Below are 19,195 nucleotides of genomic sequence, written 5' to 3'. Positions count from 1 at the left end.
GGGCAGATCTCCATTTTCATGAGTTAGAATTTGTACAGCTAAGTCTCCAGATTTTACTATTCATAATGCACAGTATGCCCTGTAGAGCATTCCATATAGCACTTTTTTAATATTTATGTTTAATGAAGAAATTACTGTTCTGAAAAGAGAACAAGTCAAGCCAAAGATTTCTGGTTCAAAGTATTAAGTTTTGCTGAATAGAGATGATAACAATCAACAGAAATTACCTCATTGCAGTATCGTAGCACAAAAACGCATAACTTTTAGAGTAATACAGGATGATGGATCAAGACACATTAAGCCTAAGTGAAAAGGTTCTTTCTAAAGGTTATAACATTAGAAATCTCATCTTAAAAGAATTCGAAAGGTTAAAATGCAAAGAGCAACTTTCTTACCTATAAAAATATTAATTACAGATGATATGCTTGCCTACTATTTCATAGTTTAAATATATGCCAATATTTTTCTGGGTTTTTCTTTTATTCAAAAAACATTTTAACTTGCTAAGATAATATTACCAAGTTCAATAACGAATTGCTATTGCATATTTTAAAGTAATTTATCAAAGCACATTATCAGTACCTGTCAGAATAAATTTTACACTAAAAGTAACGGAAAAAAGGACTATTGTATGTGTTGAAATCAAAGAACATTACTATAGCTAAATTATTTCAATGGAAAGGATAGGTATTTGCCCCCTAAATGATACTTGCCCCATAAAAAATAAAACCCTGAAAAATCACAGGAAACAAGCACAGGAAAACGTCTATTACTTGCTTTTAAAAATGAGCATTTGATATTTTATTTCATTTTTGTCATTTTGATCAATGCTTTCAAGTGCATGAGTGTTGAAAAATTCTGCACAGATCTTAGTAACATTCACAAAAGTAAGTTAAAGTTACTGATCAGCTCATGTATAACCCAAGGTTGAATTATTCTGTATTAGCATATAGTATATATCACATTTAGATTGATGGTGAAGTCACAGATAGATTTTCTTCTGAGTAGGCTTCAACAAGACTAAATCTCCTAATAATGAAAACAACAGGCTTTAGATTTACTATCATTCACCTAGGAGTCAGCATTTAATTTTTTTTTTTTTTTTTTTTTTTTTTTTTTGCTTAAACCAATGAGATCTAGAAATTGTCATGTTTCCTGTACTTACCACCAAAAGTTTATGTTTCATTCCTGATATTATTTAACTGAAAGTGGGAAACACTTTCTTCCATTTGGTTCTTTGTAATTTTATTTTCCAAAGGCTCCCTTGAGGAATTTAACCTTTATGTGATGAATTTGCAGTTCACTTGAAGTATGTTAACCTTAGTTCCCTAATGAGTCTAGGTGTAATACTGAGGAGGAATTTGAGAAATATATCATGTAGCTCATTGTCAAGTTGGATTTGTCTTGCACATCTCCAGCTTTGCTGTTGTTCTGGTACACATTTTGATCACAATTCTTTAATTATGTTCTATATTTAACTGACCTATTTGAACAGGATCCAGAGCTGGTGCGGAACATCTGTCGCTGGGTTAGGCAAGCTGTTAAGATTCCATTTTTTGCCAAGTTGACCCCAAATGTCACTGATATTGTGAACATCGCAAGAGCTGCAAAGGAAGGTAAGAACTAGACTTGCATCAGTTGCCCAGTTTTGTAAATATTGGCCGGAACTATGTAGCCATACTGAAGTATGTCTTTTCTCACAAACGTGTATATTTTTGGTTTTGATTTTCAAAGCATTAAATTAAGCATTTGATCTCACAAATACAGTAAAGTTATAACTTTTATTCAAGCTAGTAAATGGACCCAAACTTTGATCTAGGAACTCAAGATCATTTATAATTTTTCCTAATAAACACTTGTTTCATGCACAAAGAATTATGAGTTAAAACCACAGTCACACCAAACCTCTCCAAAATAAATGACTTAATAATGTAACAATTCAGTAATAGCATTTGGACCTCTAACAAAGTAAAGAAAGAAATATCGACTTCCACAATGGGAAATTTCTAACGAGTTCCCTTTATATTTGATAGGGCCTAGCACACTGCCTTAAACACATGCCCAGTAAATATCTGTTGAATACATAAATCATGCAGTCAATTCATGACTTTATAAATCATATGTGCTCATGTTCCGTCCCAGGGAAATTACACCTTGACTTGCAAAGACATTGTAAATTACTTGAAAAATAACACTGAATACAATACATTTGGCATCAATAAGTCTGTATAATAATTGAGAAAATGAAGTCATGGTAATTAAAACTTTTTTTAATGTCTAGAATTTTAAGCATAATTGTAGGAATTAAATAATTGTGAATAAATAATTGTGAAGTTAAATAATTGTGAAGGAAATGTTCTCAAGAGAAAGTTGAGTGTATATTTTCCTGGGTCATAGGGATTTGAGTGGGGGTTTTAACCATCATGTCTTTAAGAACTGCAGGGAAATGTTGTGTTTTTCACAGGTGGCGCAGATGGTGTTACAGCCACCAACACTGTCTCAGGTCTGATGGGATTAAAATCTGATGCCACGCCCTGGCCGGCAGTGGGTATTGGAAAGCGGACCACATATGGAGGAGTGTCTGGTAGGTGTTACTTTTTTCATTATATTTCTTTGAAGGTTACTGAAAAATCAGGAGGTCATGTTGCAAGCAAAAGTTTCACGTCTTGTATGATCCCAAGTCTTGTAACTCATGGCTGGTCACTATTCCTAATAGTTATGACAGACAGAACAGATTAAATGAGAAGGCTCAAGTGATTGTTAGCACAAGATGAGAGAATACTGAGATAGGGTCTTGCACAAATTCTATTCTATCGTGGTCTGTGCTTTCCTCAGAATTTCCCATTGTCACGATTTTTGCCATTTGTTAGTAAAGGCTAATACCAGGGCCCTCCAGAAGAAAAATACTCCAATTATAATATCTTTTTCATAGTCTGAATTAATTTCCACTCCTTCTAGAATTTTAAAATCTATCTTATTCAAAAAACTTTGCTTTCACAACTGTCCCAAACAAACCACTAACCCATTGAATGAAGCTTCAGCTGACACGACATCTGCAGCCCTCACACTGTTGCCTGCTCTTTCTCATCATCGAACACTTGCATTTGAAAAAGAAAGGGAAGTTTTAATGCCAAGGTCCTGTCCCATATTATTGCCCTGTGTACTCTGTGGCTGTGACAACATGAACTTGGTCTTGCAAAGACAATGCTATGAGCTTCTTGACATTGCTGGTATGGGGTTTAGTCTCCTTGGTGACAGAGAAAGTGGTAAATATATATAACATAACAATGTCCCACTGTTCCAGGAAAGCATTGCTGAATCAGACCAAAATGTGCTTTTGGAAGAGGCTGGATGGACACAAACAAAGCTCTGTCCATGCTGAGATATTCTGTTTTGAAAGTATGAAGTGTGTTTATGTGCCATGATCAACAACAATGATGAAAGGTTATATTCTGCTTTTAATTGAATGCCATTCCCACAGTGTCAGAAAGAGGAGGGCTGACAAAGAGCACCTGCTCAGCCTCCAGACGCAGCTTGCTTTTATCAGGAGCTATCAAACAGGGCCTTAAACATTATTGTAATGCAGAATAGCATGGACCACGTTAGCATGTGCCGCAGAAAAAGAGTCAGGAGACTCCAGAGTTGGGTTGTAACGTGCACTATGTTTTCTGTCAGCCCATTTCAATTTTTCCAGCCTGCCATGTTGACAGCAAGAGAATAAAGGAGGTCACAGAGGGTGCTGAACATTAAAAATTAATAAAAGAACTATTGCAGTAATATTTTATATAAGTGACATCATTCACGTTTTCTCATTTAAGCTGCAATTTCTGAATATTCTCCCATACTATAACTCAGTCTAATAAAACTACAAAATTACAGCATTAGAAAAAGTCTTTTGTGTTTCAGTCTTTAAGCATACACACACTGGAAATTATAGCAGTACCTGAAAACAAGTTTGGCCATACCTCAGGGCCTGTTAGCATTTCCATAAAACTCTATTTCTAAGATTTATAAATTCATATATCAATATTCATTTGAGCTATAAGCTCAGCTAAGCCTGGGTGGAAATTTCATTTTAAACAACAAAAAGTCCCTAACATTTTTAAGGGCTTGTACCTCATTTCTAATAGGTTCTATATTAAGTTTCTTCACATTATACAATCTGTTTTGAAAATAGCCTTTCTCCATATTGACGAAATTAATACAGGTTTCCTCCTTTAAAGCAATGCTTGCTTTAGTTTAACGGTAATAGAATCTGAAAAGCAGTTTAAATAGGCAATGATAATATATTTTAGGACAGAAGCAAGTTCTATAACAAAGTACTTTCAGAATGAGTTATAGCAAAACCTAGCCTAGCAAAATTGTGTTAAATAATAATGGCTTCAAATTTTAGGAGAGTTTTATCAAATATGGCTGACAGAGCTTCAAATGCTGCTTCAGCATTGAAAATTACACAAAATATGCTAGATATTTTTACAAGATTAAAGAAAATTACCGCAGCATAGTGCTAATATCTTCCCAAGTGTTCTCTCAGAGCATTGGAATGTCTACTTTTAGAAAAGCTGCATGAATCACAGATTTTTTTTTAAGTGCGAACTAAATAGAGTTCAACTTTGGATAGCCACCTGAAATATAACACATACTTTCCATGGCCTGGGAAGGATATTTTTCCTTTCCAGTATACTCTCTGTTTGTTCAATTTTTGTTATATTTTCTGAGAATAAGACTTCTATTTGAAATGAAGGTTATGTTTTGTTTAAAGGGGGAAATAGTGAGGCACCTGGGGCAGTACGCTGGCTATAGAAAAGTGGTCACATTTCAGTAATGTTCGTATCTTAAAATGCATTAACTAATAAGGGACAATGACTTACGTTGGGCAGATAGGGTCTCAGCTAAGGAATGTCAGTTGAATTATTTCAAATATAATTAATTAGTCTGGATTCTAGAACAATATTTTTCAAATGTTGGTTCCCAACTCACAAGTATACTATGAAATCAGGTTTAATGAACTGTAATCAATATTCTTTAAAAAATGAAATGGAATAAGAAATGTCAGAATGCTTTGCAAATAGTTGAGATAAGCATTGTTTGGTCAAACTTCTTTTTCAATTATACTCATAATAGGAACATATATATGTCAGGATGTAAAATGCATTTTTTTATTACCGTGGTTAACTTCAAAAAATATGAAAGCTCTGTTTTAGAGGGAGATCTCTTTGTTAAATAAAATAAATCATTAAGCCTATAGAAAGATAACTACTACTTGCTGGAGTTTAAAAGTTATATTAAGAAGGGAAGTTAGGACCTCATCCTAAGGTCTTATCCTCAGCTTTGCTATTTTAGAAACTGTATTTTTCTAATTCACCTGTAGGTGACTAAAATCTGGGAGAGCTCCCACATATTTACTAAACTCATAAAAGAATGATTTGTAAACCTGAATTTCAATTACAGGAGAAATACCTCATGGTATTGGTCCATTAAATGTTGAATTATAGATCAGGTGATTTCATGGTGAGAATAGTAACAAAGGAAATATGTTTCATATTCATAAAGGATATTTTTATGAAATTAGGTTGGCTGATTAAGCTCTCCACCATACAAGTAGTCTGTCTAAATCATTGATTTTAAAGAATTATCATTCTCTACCTTTCTTTGGACAGTAAAGACTTAACACTAAGTTATTACCAACTAACTTTCCTTTTTCTAGAATCCACGCAGAAAACTTTTGTTATATCAAACAGCAGTTAATTTGTATATCACCACACAGTTGAGTAGATTATTGGTTTTTTGGGGAGAAAAAAAGACTTTATTTGATTGGAGAACACTAATCTCATCAGTGACATAATTATAAACTACATTTTTGTGTGAATTACTCATTATTTTTCCTAGTTTTAGTTTCTTTATTTTCTTGTTTTAGTTTCAAATGTTGACCTTTTTACTGACCTCATCACCAGATAATAAGGGCATCTTAAGATAGCCCCCGACTCAGTGATTACTATCACCTATATAAATGATGTTATCCAGCTGTGGTGTGACATTTTCACATGAAATCCTCCCTGTGGGTAAGATTCTTTCAGAGGTGGTTAAGAATCAGTCCTGCACAGCATAAACTAAAGATGTCTTTCTGAAAGCAGACTTCATGAGGATAACCTTTATTCATTTACAGGTGCAGCAGGAGAAAGAGTAATCAAGCATCTTTCATTTTGGCAAACTTGTTTGAAGGAGTTTCTGTTGTTTCTTGTGTTTTTAATGAGTTTTATTAATGGGGGATTAATTTCATTGTCCTTAACGTATTTTTTGTGTTGTACACACACACACACACACACACACACACACGTAGAGAAAAGTGAAGAAGACACTTTAATTGAAACAATAATAGACACTTTAAGCTAACCATAATTTATTTCCTATGAGCTTGAAAAATTAACTCATTGTTTGAAATTATTTTATTTGCCAAATTTGTTCTGTTTTACCAAAGAAAAGAAAATTCTTGGTTCTTAATTTCAAATTTTGGTTGCTTTCTTGAAATTATTGATTTTGTATCAACTTACTCAAAGCAAAAGAAACATTTTGTTCACCACTAAGACTTATAAACTTTATTATTTATTTCTGAATAATTCATCAAAGAAGGTCTTCAAGATTTGTTCTCTATTTTAGCCCAAATTTATTACTCACATATAAGTTATTAAAGAATCTAAGAAATGATTGTATATGTATCATCAAATTATAGTGGTATACTCATGAATGTTTTTACAAGTCTACAAGTAAATAATGAATGATTTGAAATATAGCTACATGAGATGCTGAACACTGAGCTCTGACTGAGCTCTTATGGTTACAAGATTCCTAAAGGTGTTTCTATTACAAAACCAACATAGGAAAAACCAATATAAAAGAAAGTACAGGTTAGTAATTTTGCTAGTAATTTGTAACTCTGGGCCAGTGTAAGGCTGGAAGTGAGTCCAAAGTCTATAGTTTGGAAAAATTTGCTTTTCCAAAGATTTTAAGCATTGATTCCACATTGCATAGTTTATGTTTGTTTTTAACATAGTTACTTAGGTGTGAATTGTTGGAACCATGTGATAACTTAGTAGCATACACTCTGCTACTGGGCACTACATAAATGCAAATCCAGTGTAATCCACTCTAATCATAAACTTATTTTGCTGCATTTATTAGTGAATATTTGTATAAAATCAGGAAGATGACAAAACATAAAATGTATTAAAAACTCAGAAGTTTTAGTTACATTTTTCTTTAAATAACTGTATTTACACATTCAAGCAACTGAAAATTTTGGCAGGATTGCTGTAAGTTCTTACACTACACATTACAATTCTATCATAAAATACAGTGTTGGTAGTTTTTTATTAAAAGGTAGTCCTTAATGGACTGGATTTCATGTGTCAATCATATGATTATTGATGCATAAAATGATTTTAGAAAAACACGCCTACTATCTGTCATAAAATTAAAGCTATCTATTGTAACTATCTGTATCAATAAGAACGTAGGTTTTAACATTGAAATATCTAAAATAACTTGATAGATAAAGATATAATTTAAATGAATAAAAAATATGGTGATAAGTCATGCCAAAGAGAATAATTTAAAAGGAGAAACTTCCATTTTATACTCACTTTTCTCTTTTCTTTTTTTGTGTATGTAACAGGATAATGCAATAAATCTGGTCTGTATTCACATATGTAAAACATCCATAGCCTATCACAAGTTCCATTAATCAAACCATTAAAGACCTTGTTATACAAATATATATGTACTATATTTGTAGAACAGTCAAAAGTAGGCATATCAAATAAAGAAGCTGAATTATATAATTTTCATTATAAATGATCACTTTGGTTGAGAGAAGCTCACCATTAGAAATATTCTCATTTAAATAATGCTCATTTAAATGTATTCATGTACAGATTGACAAAGAATCCCCTTTTTCATTATATTGCCTTTCCTGAATCCTGAGTTTCTCACTGTTTAGCCATCGTTGGGCTGTGTGGGAGATCAGAGCCCTAATAATAGATTTTTGACAGTGAGCTCGCCTGCTACCTGCCCTACACAAATCCTCACTGTTCATGTTTGCTTCATGGCAACAAAGCAGACAGAAGGAAAATGCCAAGTGCTGAGTTTGAGGTACAGCCTTGCCTTGGCTTGACATTTCAGCAGAATAGCAGTTTATGAGATGCATAATTTTTCATCTGGGACTCAGCTGCCATATTCATAGATGCTTACAGCTCATCGACGGACTGGAGCAAGGGCAAAGGTTTAAAGCATAGATCAAGGTCTACATCTTTTCCTTAGGTATTTTAAAATAACTATTGTCCTGCAGATAAATGATAGAATCAAATAGTATTCAAGAGCTAAGGAATTCTTAGGTACCTGGGATTTTATATATATTTTTCTTTTGTTCAAAATTAGGAAAATAAATTAATGTCTGTTCCAGTTCCTAAGAAAGTATTTGATAGACTTTGTAAACCAAAGGACTCTGACAAGCATATTAAGAAAACTTACCTTTGCAGCAGTGGTAATGAATTATTAAATTTCTTTCCTCTGTGTGTGTTTTTTCATAAAGAATGATTTCAAGCTTGAAATTAATCAAAAACTGTTCTATTATGAAAGTAAAACTAGAGAGTATTGTGTCACTGTTTGAGCCTGAATTTAAATATTCACAGATTCATGCATATCTACTGTACTAAAAAATCAGTGTAGGTACACGTCAGTGGTTGTTTAATTTAGAACTACACATCTCTGTAAGCTTCAGAAACAGTTCACTATGTCACCTTCTCATACTGAACAATGGTACAGTACATTGGATTAATTAAGGAAGCCTTGCAGAGAACTGAGTTCTCAGTATGTCAAGATTTCAGTTTTATGTTAAATATTTTCTAAAGGCCAGACCCTTAAATCTCAGGGGCTGTACCAAGCAGTGAGCTGTGAATTTAACCATAGGCTAACTGCTAATGATAAGGAAAAGAGTCCTAGTTGAGGCAGCTGTAATACAGTCATTGGATTAGGCTATCAATCACTCGGCTCCCTAAGGAAAAGGGAAAGAAGACCAAACAGTGAAAAGGGAAATTAGGAAAGGAGGGCATGACTAGAATGAGATTCCTCACCATCTTTATCCATTCGTCATGTTAAATCCCTAAGCATCAGACCAAACTCTCCAGCATTACTCTGACTATAAAGCCAACACATTTATTCCTCATGTCTAGAGGACTATCAAAATGACATTGTCTCTCAGTAGTTGAAGATCTTGAAACCTGCTGGAAGCAAATTCCTGATTACAAAAGAAAAAATTAGGTTAACTCTTAATTTTTGCATTTAATATTTATATTTATGAATCTTTTATGTATCAGGATTCATTTATGTTAGTAAGGGGAAATATTTTTATTTAACTTCTAAACTGCAGCAATTTTTTTCATATGGACATCCTTTTGGTGAGGTGAGATTCCAGGAGACCAGTGGTTCTCAAACTTCAGCATGTGTCAGAACCTGGAGGGCTTGTTGGAACACAGATTTCTGGAACTCTTCCCCAGAGTTTCTGACACATAAGTCTGAGAGGGCCTGAGAATGTGCACTGCTAAATTCCAGATGATGCTTTTGCTGCTGGTCTAGGAACCACAGTTTGAGAACAGCAGAGATCCAAAACAATGTGAAGGGCTTTAATAAATGGAAAAATAAGATAATTATGGCATTCAATACATAAATGCAGAATTTCTGCCCACAGTTAAGTATCTGAAACAAATTGTAGTAAAGAAGGTCAGAATTCATTCTAAAAAAATGTCATAGAACACAGTATTTGACATCTCAGAATAGAAAATAATATGTCACCCCATTTAAGATTAAATGTTGAGTGCAAACCATTTTTTATGCAAAGAGAATTTATTCTGAGTGCCACTGGAGACAATTTATGGATATCAATAGTCCTTTGAGAGTTTGAGACCAGCCTGAACAACGTAATGAGACCTCATCCATATAATAAAGTTAAAATATTAGCTGGCATGGTGGTGTGCTCCTATAGTCCCAGTTACTTGGGAGGTGGAGGCAGGAGGATCACTGAACCCAAGAGTTTGAGGTTGCAGTGAAGTATGAGGACTCCACTGCACTCTAGCCCAGGCAACAGAGCAAGACCTTGTCTCAATCAGTTAATAAAATATAGTGAGAAGCAATATAATTTACCCTGACTGCACACCTCCCTGATCCACCCTGGAAGTTATATGCAGCTTGGGAGGACAGACCTAGCCTCAGGTGCCTGCATCTCTCTCTGCCCTAAGGCTTTACCTAGGCACAGGGGCATGACTGTGCCATAGGTGAGGCAGGCTGGAAATCCAGGGGCAGAGATGGGCTCAGGATAGTGTATGAGTGCCCCTGGGAGCATCCTTCAACCAATGATGCATGGGAGTTGGATAAACAGGATCACTTAGTTACCCCTCAATGGAACAATGAGGAACTATTTTCTATAAGTGTCTCAAGTGTTTCCCAACTGCTTACGGTTTGTCAATGCAGACTTCATTATTTTTTCACCTTTCCTATCTCACTTCCTCATTCCTTTTCCTGCTGCCTAGGATCACCTCTTAAATAAGCTCTTTTTACCCAAATCCATGTCTTGGGTACTGCTATGGGAGGAATCCAATTAAGAAAATGGTGTCATGGTGCAGAGTTTGCTCATCAAAGTTAGACAGCCTAGACCTGCGCTGGCCAGCATGGTAGCCACTAGCCAGGAGTGACTCTTCAAACTTAAGCATAAATTAAATAAATTAAATTAAAAAATTCAAAAAAAAAAATAGTCCTTTGAAAAGGAAACAGGTGTAAGAGGCAGACAAGGGTAAAATTAAGCTCACAATTGTGAAATACTATGTTTTTCCTTTTAACTTTGTGCAGACACTAACATATTGAATAATAATAGTTCCCTCCCAGGACAAGTGCTTACATATAAAATTACTTAGTTATTTTCTCAAACCCTTAAAATGTTGGAGACAACAATATCAGTAGCCTACCGCTCTTCTCTTTTAATTTACTTCTTTCCTGTCATCCCTGTACAATGGTATCCTTTTATCAGCAGAAGGGAGGAGATAAGCCATGTTGTGAGGAAAAGCTATTTCAATGCACAGTATCCCTGCTGTTAACACAGTTACACTATGCACCGAGAGTCTTCTAAAGTCATGTTTATAGTCTGTTCATGATACTATTCATCCACCATGGAAGCTGCTGCAACCTTATTCTGAATAGACTAATGTGCTGGTGTGCAGCCCCAACAATTCAGTACCATGTGGATGCCTGGTTGAAAATTACACCTCTAATTTCAAAAGATCCTTAAGTGTGGAGCATAGTAAACCCTTGAGATACACATACCCCTCACTCATTTTAAGCTGACCTTAGAATTTTAGCCATAAGTTTAAGTGATAGCTAAAGACATAATCTGCCATGTTTTGCAAATATTAATTCTTAAAATGAAATTGTTTTATCATTCTTTTAAGTAAACCTAATAAGAGTGTAAATATTAATAGCACCCATTTAAAAATACATGAACTTGCTCTAAATAATAGTGGAAAGTGTTACATTATTTTTTCCCTCAAATTCATATTTTCAATTTATCCACCAATTTTATCCTATTTTTATATATTTTTTCTAATTAAATATATTTTGAGGATCACCCTATGGAATTACACTTTAACAAAATATATATCTATAAATGGATATTTATATTTTTTAAATTTCTGGAGTTAGTCTTTAATGATAATTTTTTTATGTTGTATTGTTAGAATTTATAGTTTATACTTTATCAAAATAATATAAATATATCAAATAATTATAATTATTCAAAATAAAAGTAAGTTTTATTGGAAATGCATTTATTATTGAGAAAATATGGCTTTTATAAAAGCAGCACAATTCACAATTGCAAAGATGTGGAAACAATCCAAGTGCCCATCAATGCATGAGTGGATCAATAAAATGTGGTGTATATATATATATATATATACATATACATATATACACACCATGGAGTTCTACTCAGCCAGAAAAAACAATGGTGATCTAGCACCTCTTATATTACCCTGGATAGAGCTGGAGCCCATTCTACAAAGTGAAGTATCCCAAGAATGGAAAAACAAGCACCACATGTACTCACCATCAAAATTGGTATTAACTGACTTAACTGACCAACACTTAAGTGTACATATAGTAGTAACATTCATCCGGTGTCAGGCAGGTGGGGGGGGAGGAGGCGATGGGTATATACACACCTAATGGGTGTGGTGCGCACCATCTAGGAGTGGACACGCTTGAAGCTCTGACTTGGGTGGGGCAAAGGCAATATATGTAACCTAAACATTTGTACCCCCGTAATATGCTGAAATAAAAAAAAATTAAAAATTAAAAAGTCAATTCAATAGGAAAAATAAATAAATACTTTGATCACATATCCCTTTGAGGCATATTATTCCTTAAAAAATGGGGTTCAGCATCAATTCCATTCTACTTTTAATTTTTAGACATGAACACTGAAAATCCTTGTTTATCTAAATAAATAAAAGAAAGTAGAAGTTTTGTTACAGTCATTCTATACAAATCTTTGAACATCTTCCACATTATAAGCACAAAGTTTACTTAGTAATCTTCACCAAAAGTTATTAAGACAATTTGATGACTTCCTCTTTCAATTTCATTGAAATTAGGAGCTTGGAACTTCCCTGATTTGAAAAAAATGTTTGTTTCTCAGTCATTAAAATAAATCACTTTCTTAAAACTAATATTAATATTTTGAATTACCATTCTGTTTGGTACTCCAGAAATTTTACACTCTATGACAGTATGTAATTGGTAATATTTGAGATTATTGAGAAATATATTTCTTTTCGAAGGTGAAGGAAGAACTGTTGAGACAGGAGTTGGGACACAAGAACCAGCATGATATCGTGACTGCAGTCTTTCTCAGGCATATAAAATTTAAGAAATGATACATATGGAAATTAGAGATCTAGAAAATTATTTCCTTAAAATCATTTTACTTGTGGGATATATAAACTTCCATATAAAGTGTAATTCTGGGTGTATATACTTCTGTGAGAAAACAACTAGCTTATTTCATTTAATCTTCACTCAACTTTATGGCAGCTAAGTAGTAACTTAGTTTTCCTTTCTATATAAACTTAACTATGTCTCTTAAAGTAGCACTAGCAATTTTAAGATAATTTCATTCATAAATTTATAAATCTCAGTATTTAAGTTAATATGTGCTACTGGTGGTATTTGAAAATGTATGCTGGCAGACTTTTGTGTTACTAGCAAATTGGTCAGCATTTCTACATTCCTCAGCACTGGCAATTCAAGCAATGAGTAGCAGCAGCTATGTGGGACTATCAAGGCCTTTGAGTAATATGGTTTTTTCGTGCCTAGCACTTCATTGAACACTTTATATGCATTTTTATTTAGATAATCCTATGAGATGGATATCACTGGGCCCATTTTACAGACTAGAAATTCAAATTTCAGATGGTTAAACAACTTGCCAGTGTTTACATAATCAGGATGTGTCATAGTCCAGGTTCAAATTTGGATCTGTCTCCAAAATGAACTGCTAGGCATTTTAATCAATATCTTCATCCAATATTTGCCATGGCAAGTCTCTGTCTAAATATAGTGCATGCTTATTAAATTCTAATAGGCTACAAGTACAAGTGTAATTTATTAATCTAACATTTATTCTATATGGATTTGAAAATCAGTATGTGTACCCTTCTGTGATCCTTATTAAAATTATGGTCCCATATTACCTACGTCACTCAGTCTCTATATTGGAAAATTGAGTCAATTAGGTGAATGAGGGAAAAATTCTTGAATTTATTTCAAAGAACAAAAATGAGAGGCAGCATTCAGGCATTTTTCTTGAAGTGTAAGCATGCAAGATTTTCTTGAAATGAAGCGGCCATCATTATAGTAATAGAAAACCTTATTTCTTACAACTTGGATGAACTGTCTGAGCATTTTCTCTGACTGTGATGCTGAGAGCAAACTTTAGGTGTCCCTCTTAATTTCTTCTTTGTAATCCTCAGTCAGTTACAAATACATGTGTTCCTGCAACTGTCTCTTCTTCTTTTTGAACAGATCCATCTTTTTTTCTCAGCAGCAGTATCATCTCTTTTATAATTTCAACTGAGCTTGCAAAAAGCAATAGTAAGTAATTCAGATATGCTACCTTTTCATTAGGTGGGAATAAAGAGAAGGACATTGTGAAGGTGTTAAATTGGAGAAGAAATTGAGACCAAAAAACCTATACTAATCCCTTTCTGAAAGTAAAAAAGAAACTCACACCATTTCTCACTTCCCCTGGTTTAAAACAAAACAAGATAATATATAAATAAAGTAAAATCAAATCAATAACCAAATCAATAAAACAAGAAGGTTAAACTCTTAGCACATATCTGGCATGATATAGCGTGAGGAATTTTAATGAGTATGAATTAATTTGAAAAGAAATGTGTTGATCAGAAGCCAAGAGCACAAGAAATGTTCCTAAATTGCTTTCAGTTTATTTAGCACATCTGGCTGATGACTGACCTGTTTGGGTTGTAGGTTTCTGAAAAGTAGGAGCCATTGTTGCTTTTTCATCATCTTCTCCAGTCTAGGAAAGTTATATTCACATAGTAGACATCTGCATTTGATTCTTAATATTCAGCTGTGTACAGATCAGAAGGGTATGGTGATTGGACTGCCTCTTAATCTTTGCAAGCCACCTTGATCTTGCTGGTGAGCTTTTGGAAACTTCGTAAGAAAGTCTAGCTAACAGTATATAGTCCTTCCCACTGCGTGCCAGATGCTGAGAGCTTTTCACATATTCTATCATTTAATCAGTACCATAGCCTGATCAGGTGGGCAGGATTAGTAGACTATTTTATTGAAAAAGAAACTGAGGTACAGAGAGGTTAGGTAAATTCTGTAATGTCACACAGCCAGTATCCAGGCACATTGGAATCCATGCTGTCTGACTCTGGATACTGTACACTTAACCACTGTGCAACAACTGCCTCCTCTCCCCTGCTTATTCTGTTTTAATTTATTCTATTATGCTTTTGTAATGTTCTTAACATATTGTGGGATGAAAATATAAAGAGAACCACTTATGAATTTCTTTAACAAAAAAATTTGACTGCAAATAATCTATAAAAATAGCACTGAGATTAATCACTGTTTTAAAAAAATTCACAGTAATGACAGGTCACAATTATACTGTAAGTGGTCTAGTAAACCTCTCAGTATTCCCATTAACCTCTGTGCTTTGTGCATTTCTCATATTAATATACTGAGAAATAACACAAAGAAACATATGTACTTTTCAAGGCAGATGCCAAAGGTTTAATGGATCAAGTTATTTCTGTGTTAGATTTTTATTCACTAGTTCTAAACATTTGGTCTTTTGCTTTAGTTTAGTCCAGTATTAAAATGGAATTATAAATTTATTTATTAAGTAATTTAAAATGAAAACATAATAGAAATGAATTAGGCCAATAATACTTAAGTAGTTGAAATATCTTTTTTGCCTTAGACTTCCCAGTTCCCCAAATTCTTATTTTAATAAGTTTATACTAGATGAGGTTATGGTAATTGTTTTTAGAAATAATATGTGTGTGTGTTGGTGTTTGTTCCTTGTACATTATTCTAAATCACTTCCAAAGACCTTTCTTTATTTTGACATTTTTATTTAGCTTTATTATAGTATAGCAGGATTGCCAAAGTCTTTAGTGTGGTAATAGGCACCTGAGAAGCTTTTCAAACATACTGATTCTTGTGCCCAGAGAACATCTAATTCAGTAGATCTGAGGTAAGCCCAGGAATATACATATTTTTGCTTTTTTTTTTTTGAGACATGGTTTCACTATATTGCTCAGTCTGGTCCCAAACTCCTGGGCTCAGGAGATTCTTCCACCTCAGCCTCCTGAGTAGCTGAAATTAGAGGCATGAGCCACCATGCCTGGCTATATTTTCAGCAAGCATCTCAGAGGATTCTGATACCTGTGACCTTTAGTTCCCACTTTGAGAGAGAAAAAAAAACTAATGTGGGCCATGCCACTATTATAGGGTGTAATAATTTTGTATAATAGAAATTTGAGGTGTTTCTTTTAGGGAGAGTGAAATGAAACAATATATTTTTGGTAGGTTAAATTTAGGCAATGATCATTCTAATACTACTAATTCAAATATAGGAATTGGGTTTCAAATGGGTGGACACTCAAGTGGACTCTATAAAAGTCTCACTAAAATATTAATACATGGAGACATATAGGATAACAAAAACTTAAAGGAACAACAAGTAGTTGACTTTCAGCCAGTTGTCAGAATCATCAAGAAATTTTCACAAATAGTTTATGTAGTGAACTTTACTTATGGGTGTTAAATTTTGGGTGATGGGATACATCATTAGAAACCCTTGTTTACAATTCCTTATTCCTGAGAATTTTCTGAGAATACGTATATGATTGTATGCATCAAAGAGTTGTTATTATAAGGATATTCTCAATAAGTGGTCCAGTTTGTTTTTATGTTTTTTGTCTAATCTTAATATATATAAAAATAGAGGAATAAAGCACTTAGAACTTTTATACCTACTTTAAGGCAAGCTGAATTTCTGTTGTTCCATGCCATAGGATAGACTAGAATGAAAGAAGACTCTTCTCTCTTGTTCTGTGAGCAAGGAGTTGCTGGAGGCAATGCCTAATTTTTAAGAGTTCTAATCCTCAGAAGCTAAACTCTTCAAATAGAATGAGAGACATCAAGATTCCTAGTATTCGTTTACTGTGAAAGTAGTTTTACACGTATCCCATCTGTAGAAAGTGTCAGAGATCAAGGCAAAGAGGAAAAGGTAAAACTCTCTACCTTTAGTCTCACAGAGTGCCGTGGAAGTCTGCTAGATTCTGCCAATTTGGCTTGAGCTGTGAGCATCACTGTCGTGTCTATCTCTAGTTCTGAAAAGGGGATTTGCCAAACAAGCAGACACCAAAAGCAGAGACAGTTCACATTGGACTGAGAAGAGAAGATACAGAATGGATAGGAAATAAATGAGAAATGGAAAGACAGTAAAGAAACAAAAATACAATAGCACGAATAAAATACACATTGCTTTTGTGACAGAGCAAAATTGAGATTGGAAAATTGGATGTGTTGTGAAGAATAGCCTAGAAATCTTTCCAAAAAGTATAGAGAAATAGGACAGAAAAATCAAAATCAAGAAAGAGGAGATTATCAAACAACCCAAAATGAATTCATGATGAAGGTAGCAGGATGGGAGTGGGGAAGAATAATTGAAGGAAAAATAGTTAACAGTATTTACTGAGCACTTGCCATGTACCGTTCACTGCTCCAAGCTTCCTATGTTTTAACTCTTTTAATAGGCATTTTCCAACTCATTATGAAAGATACACATTTAATTTTTTTTAACTTTCCTGAACAAGAATAATAATAATTTTGAAAAGTACATAGCTAGAAAAAATCCAATGATTACTGGGAAAAATTAAGACACTTCTACTTAGGTACCTTCTAGAAAATATTTTTAATTACAAGAACAAATGGATACAATTATGCTAGCCACAGATATAGTCTCAAAACACTAAAGGCCAGAAGAAAACAGAGTGATGCATATTTCTAGAAGAAAAAGTAATTACACCTCTAAATTGACATTGATCATGTCTCAATTCAAGAGGAAAAATCTCAGATACACAATGACTCGGAAAATATAACATACTCTTCTTGAAAATATTATTGAAGATATATGTACTAAACAACTGAGTAATGAATTGCAATAGTGGTTTTGAAATTATGGTTTCTGGACCAGCAGTGTATTCATCACATCACCTAAGAACTTATTAGATGCACAAATGTTTAATTCCAACCCCAGAATTGCTGAATCAGAAACTCTAGGGTATGGGACCCAGCAGTCCATTTTAACAAATGATTTTGATGCACACTGAAGTATGAAAGCCACCATACGAAATTAATGAATTCAAAAATTAGAAGATCATTGTACAAATGTTAATTTTTTAAAAAATTCTATTTTGAGGCCTAAATAATTATTGAAAATCACTTTTTAAAACAATGTCTGTATCAAAAGTTACCTCTGAAAGAGAAGCCACAAATATTAATAAAATTTTAGAAGGAAATAACTTAGATCTAGACCTCCAGATTATTTTAACAAAGAACAATGAATGAAAAATAACAAATGTAGGTGGGTAGGGGATTCAGGTGTGCAAATTGTTTTATCCTAAGTAGGAGATTTGTTAAAAATGTCATTCTTGACTTAAATCATTTTAAAAATACAGATTGAAACAGGCTTTTGAAAAACTTAAGGATAACTATTATTTCAAGTAATGAAAATGTATGAAAGGACATGTACTATACAATTTAATTATTTATAATCTCTAATTACCTCACAAATATATCTCCTGGTGCTAGAACAGTAACTGGCACAGAGTAGGTGCCCAATAAACATTATTGATTGAATGAATGAATGAATGCTTAAAATTAGGGCCCGACACAAGGGATGATGCTTTTATAATATAATTCAAAAATAATATTTATGAAAATCATGGTAAGCAGCATAGCAGTCAAATGCATACACTTTTGAATTAACACATTTAAGTCTTAGGGAACTTAATTAACATTTGTCTGCCTGAGTTTTTCATCTGTATAATAAAATTAAGAATAATGCCTCCTTCAAAGGGTCTTTGTGATGATTAAGCTAAATGTTTCATATAAAATGTGGGTAATTATATAATGCCTTTTCTTTGCCAATGGTATATAACAGTCTCAGACCATTTCTGTAATTAAAAAGTCCTTATGAAACTAGCATGCTAAAAGTTGATTTTTTATAAAGCATCAAATAAAAAATTTAGATCCATCTTACTTATGGCATTAAATGTATATTCATTGCTAAGACATTAATTTCAGCAACATATTAAAAGAACTAACTGTCTTGACCAAAGAATATTCCAGGAATGCAAGGACGGCTTAATATTATGAACATTATTAACAAAATATACTATATAACTACAGCCAATATGAAAACAGTTCATTTTCTCAAAGTGATCTGAAAGGGCATTCTAAAAATTCAATATCAATTTCTGTTTAAAAATCTTAGAAAATTAAAAATAGTTTATAATAAAAATTAATGTGATTGAGAATATAA

At 33.3% G+C, this 19,195-nt stretch overlaps 1 protein-coding gene across 1 annotated transcript in view; it reads left to right on the top strand.

The window, feature by feature from the left end:
• Positions 1 to 19,195, top strand: part of DPYD (dihydropyrimidine dehydrogenase) — a 799,420-nt gene that overhangs the window by 586,327 nt on the left and 193,898 nt on the right. The window contains exons 17-18 of the mRNA XM_069478264.1: positions 1,496 to 1,616; positions 2,465 to 2,584. Coding sequence (XP_069334365.1) covers positions 1,496 to 1,616; positions 2,465 to 2,584 — 241 coding nt within the window. The remainder of the gene's footprint in view (positions 1 to 1,495; positions 1,617 to 2,464; positions 2,585 to 19,195) is intronic.

The sequence above is a fragment of the Eulemur rufifrons genome, chromosome 8 (assembly GCF_041146395.1).
Source record: "Eulemur rufifrons isolate Redbay chromosome 8, OSU_ERuf_1, whole genome shotgun sequence".
NCBI classification, from domain to species: Eukaryota; Metazoa; Chordata; class Mammalia; order Primates; family Lemuridae; genus Eulemur; species Eulemur rufifrons.
The sequence above is the reverse complement of the archived record's forward strand: the minus strand, read 5'-3'. Positions and strand labels throughout refer to the sequence as shown.